Source organism: Octodon degus, unplaced genomic scaffold (assembly GCF_000260255.1).
Source record: "Octodon degus isolate 3935 unplaced genomic scaffold, OctDeg1.0 scaffold00200, whole genome shotgun sequence".
Classification (NCBI taxonomy): domain Eukaryota; kingdom Metazoa; phylum Chordata; class Mammalia; order Rodentia; family Octodontidae; genus Octodon; species Octodon degus.
The window spans coordinates 929,245-932,646 of record NW_004524776.1 but is presented as its reverse complement, the minus strand read 5'-3'; the positions used below and the strand labels follow the sequence as shown (position 1 = coordinate 932,646).

General features: G+C 34.9%; 1 protein-coding gene across 4 annotated transcripts in view; it reads right to left on the bottom strand.

The window, feature by feature from the left end:
* Smg1 (SMG1, nonsense mediated mRNA decay associated PI3K related kinase) overlaps positions 1–3,402 on the bottom strand; it is a 103,352-nt gene that overhangs the window by 72,666 nt on the left and 27,284 nt on the right. The window contains exon 2 of one of the 4 annotated variants that reach the window (XM_023704662.1): positions 2,342–2,399. The exons of the other annotated variants lie outside the window; for them this stretch is intronic. Coding sequence (XP_023560430.1) covers positions 2,342–2,355 — 14 coding nt within the window. The 5' untranslated portion in view covers positions 2,356–2,399. The remainder of the gene's footprint in view (positions 1–2,341; positions 2,400–3,402) is intronic. 4 annotated transcript variants of the gene reach the window in all.

Genomic DNA, 3,402 nt, shown 5'->3' with positions numbered 1-3,402 from the left:
TTTTTTGCGGAACCAGGGATTGAACTCAGGCCCTTGCACTTGCCAGGGAAGCGCTTATTCTGCTGAGTCATCTCCCTGGCCCCCATAATTTTTTTAAAAGTACATTAGTTGCCCTCATATTGATTTTCTCCCAGTAATAACAACCTTCTTTAAAAAATCACTGCTGTATTTATTAAAAACTTCTGAACACATCATTTTGAGAAATTATGACACCAGAAGGGCAAAAAAACCTAACCTATTCCTCAACTCTAACCTCATATTTCATGCCCCTCCTACCATGTGTAAAAGACAGCACTGTTTGTATATATACATAATTTGGAATTTATCACTTATTTGCCCCCATCCCCAAAAATACTAAACATGAAATTTTGTATAGGTTCAATCTGTTGAATACCTTGATCTATACTTATTGCAATCACTGTGGGAGTTATTTTTATTATGTGGGACTGAGACAGGTCTCACTGTGTAGTTCAGGCTAGCCCTGACCTAACTCACTATGTAGTCCAGGTTGCCCTTCAATCAGCACAACCAGCTGCTGAAACCACTGTTAACAGACAATGTATTCAACAGGTCCAGTGACATTTTGATTCCTAAGGAGCTAAAGTCTGAACCCATTTATAAAAGCTCAGAATCTGAAATTTGTTAAGTCCATAATCTAACATATTAAAATACCTAAAGCTCTTCTTCACTTATTCATAGACAAAGCTAAGCATTTCTAACACTTAGAAAAATGAAATCTGTGAAATTTCAGGAAAACAATATGAGGCAATTTTCTATATATTCTAAATCTGTACAGATAATCAATGAAAGCAAAAGAAATCTTAAAAAACTAAGGGAAAGACATTCCTCATGTATGACATAGACACCTATAATGAACTGTAAAACATCATTACTTTCTAAGTAGGGATTGAACAAAAGGATACTCACTGAGCCTCTCTGACCAAGTTTTGAACCTGTCTATGTAAAGGGCACCTAATACAACCTGGAAACATAACATTAGAAAATGTTGGAATAATAAAATGAATAGTTTTGAAATATAAGGATAACATGCTAGTATGTAAACATTCTTTCACTTCCTATTTTCATTATCTTTACATATCACATATGCTATCCCTACTCCTAAGAGTTAAATATTTGTATCATTTTCTGGTGACACAGTAGTAACATAAGGCAACAGAGAATACAGGTTAAAAAAAGATCTGGGCTCAAATCCCAGCTCAAGCACTCAAAAGGTACATGTGTCTTTGTGCAAATTACTTAATCTCTACCTCTTGCATAAAAAGAGGGTAATTCCTATCTAACATGTAAGATTGTTGGAACTCTTCAATAAGATAATGCATTCTTAAGAAATACTTAGCTTGCAGGGCACATTAAGAGTTGGTAAATCCATAACAAAATAAATTCAAGGTTTATAATTTACCAGAGAATTAAGATACAAGCACCTTGTGAGCATATGAACACAATCAAGTTTTTATTCTCGACACATAGCAGTTCATTTTAAATTCTCCACTGAAGAAATTAAGCAATGCACTATCAACAAATTCCTAAGACATATTTGATTTCAAGTTAAAACTTATAAAACCAGAAGCAACTTCCAAATTTGTTAGAAATACAAGTCTTAAAATCCTGTGAGCTACAAACTGAGGTGTTTTTTTCCCTGCAAAGAATTATGGTTTTCAAAATATCCACTGGCCGCTTTGATTTGAAAAAAATAAAAATCAATAAATAAAAATTTAAAAAACCAAAATATCCACTGGATAGAACCACTACCTCACAACTGCCTTAAAACTTCCTCATTGTCAATTTCTTTCCATACAACTAATACAAAAACAGAACCAGAATTAGAGCTCCAAGTATTCTGGACCCAAAAGCACAAAACGGCTCAGTTTTTACTATGAAAGCTTTATTTTTATAATATCTAGACTGCCTAGGTCTCAAACACTAAAACGTTAGGCTGTTAGCACCAAGATCATTCCAGTCCAATAAATAGGAAACTGTTCAAGAATGAAAATAAGGATAGAAAATGAGGCAATCAAAGGCACAAAATACAAAATGCAGATTTGAACTCCAAGAGGCAGGCATAAATGCTGGGCTAGTCAGAAGGGCTGAAAAGGCCATCATCTGCTAGTATTAGTGTCTCAATTTAGTGAGGGGGGGAAAAAAATGGATCTATTAAGGCTAAGGATCCCAGCAAGGATCCAAAAATACCTCCATAGCCCTCCTAAATACTCTAAAATTATGGAAAGAAAAAAAGAAATGCATACACTTTCCCAAAATGACCAAATTGAAGTTAAAGCCTGATGTACATGCCATATGAGAGCTAAGTTTCTAATGCTCATACCTCAAAAATCGCATACTGTGTAATATGGAGCCTTTGTGATGTTTTGCATCAAGTCAATCTGTAAGACAGCAGTTACAATATTAGTGAAGACAGTGGGTTAAAACATTTGTTGTTCAAACATGAAGCAAATACCATTCATGGATTAGGTGCTTTTAGTGAATTGGAGCCCCCCTTGGGGCCACACGCTGAAGCAAAAATTGAAATGAAAAGTTACTCTATGCCTTAGAGGATGAAGAACCTTAAAGTAGGCAATTGAAAAAAAAATTGGTGCATAGAAGAATTTAAATGTTAATTGTAACATATAAAGCACATGCTAATATAGTTACCACTTATTTTTGTTACCTGTACTTAATACAAAAAGCAATAAATTGAGGTCATCCATTTTAAATGGCCTAAATCCTCCAACTTCATACATCCACAATGCACCACGTATTAGAGGACAGCACCGACTGGCTAAATGGTCTTAAGGGTTCAGTTCTTGTAAGCACTAGAAAGCATATCACCAATCCCCAAAAAAAGCCATCTCTAAAAAGTGTAGTCAGGGGATTCCATAACAAGAGGAATATCCACAAAGCACCCAAAAACGACTTGATGCAAACACCACACCTTGTAGTGCCAACCAAAATAAACATCATATGGCTGGCTTCAGGTTGCTTTTACCTAGGCTTACAGAGGGATTTAGTACTTTTGGTGAAATCAAGTTTGTAACAGATACAAACCAGGAAATGAGATTTTCACTAGAGCCAATAAAGCAGAAATATTTTTATTCTATATACTCAAAGACACTGTCACTGCCACAAAGCAGAAGTAGGGTACACGTTGGAAGTTTTGCATATTAAGTTAATACTGCTTAAAAATGATTTACCTTTTAAAAATAAATCCAATGTCATCCCAGTAATATCTCTTACTCACCTGGATTCAGATATGATTTCACCAGGAAATTATACACAGGATCAAATTATACACAGCTTTGAACTTTGATGTGCCACTTTTACATTAGCAACAGTTGAGACTAGAGCTAAACATTCACTTGGGAGGCTCAGAAATTTTATTATACAAAA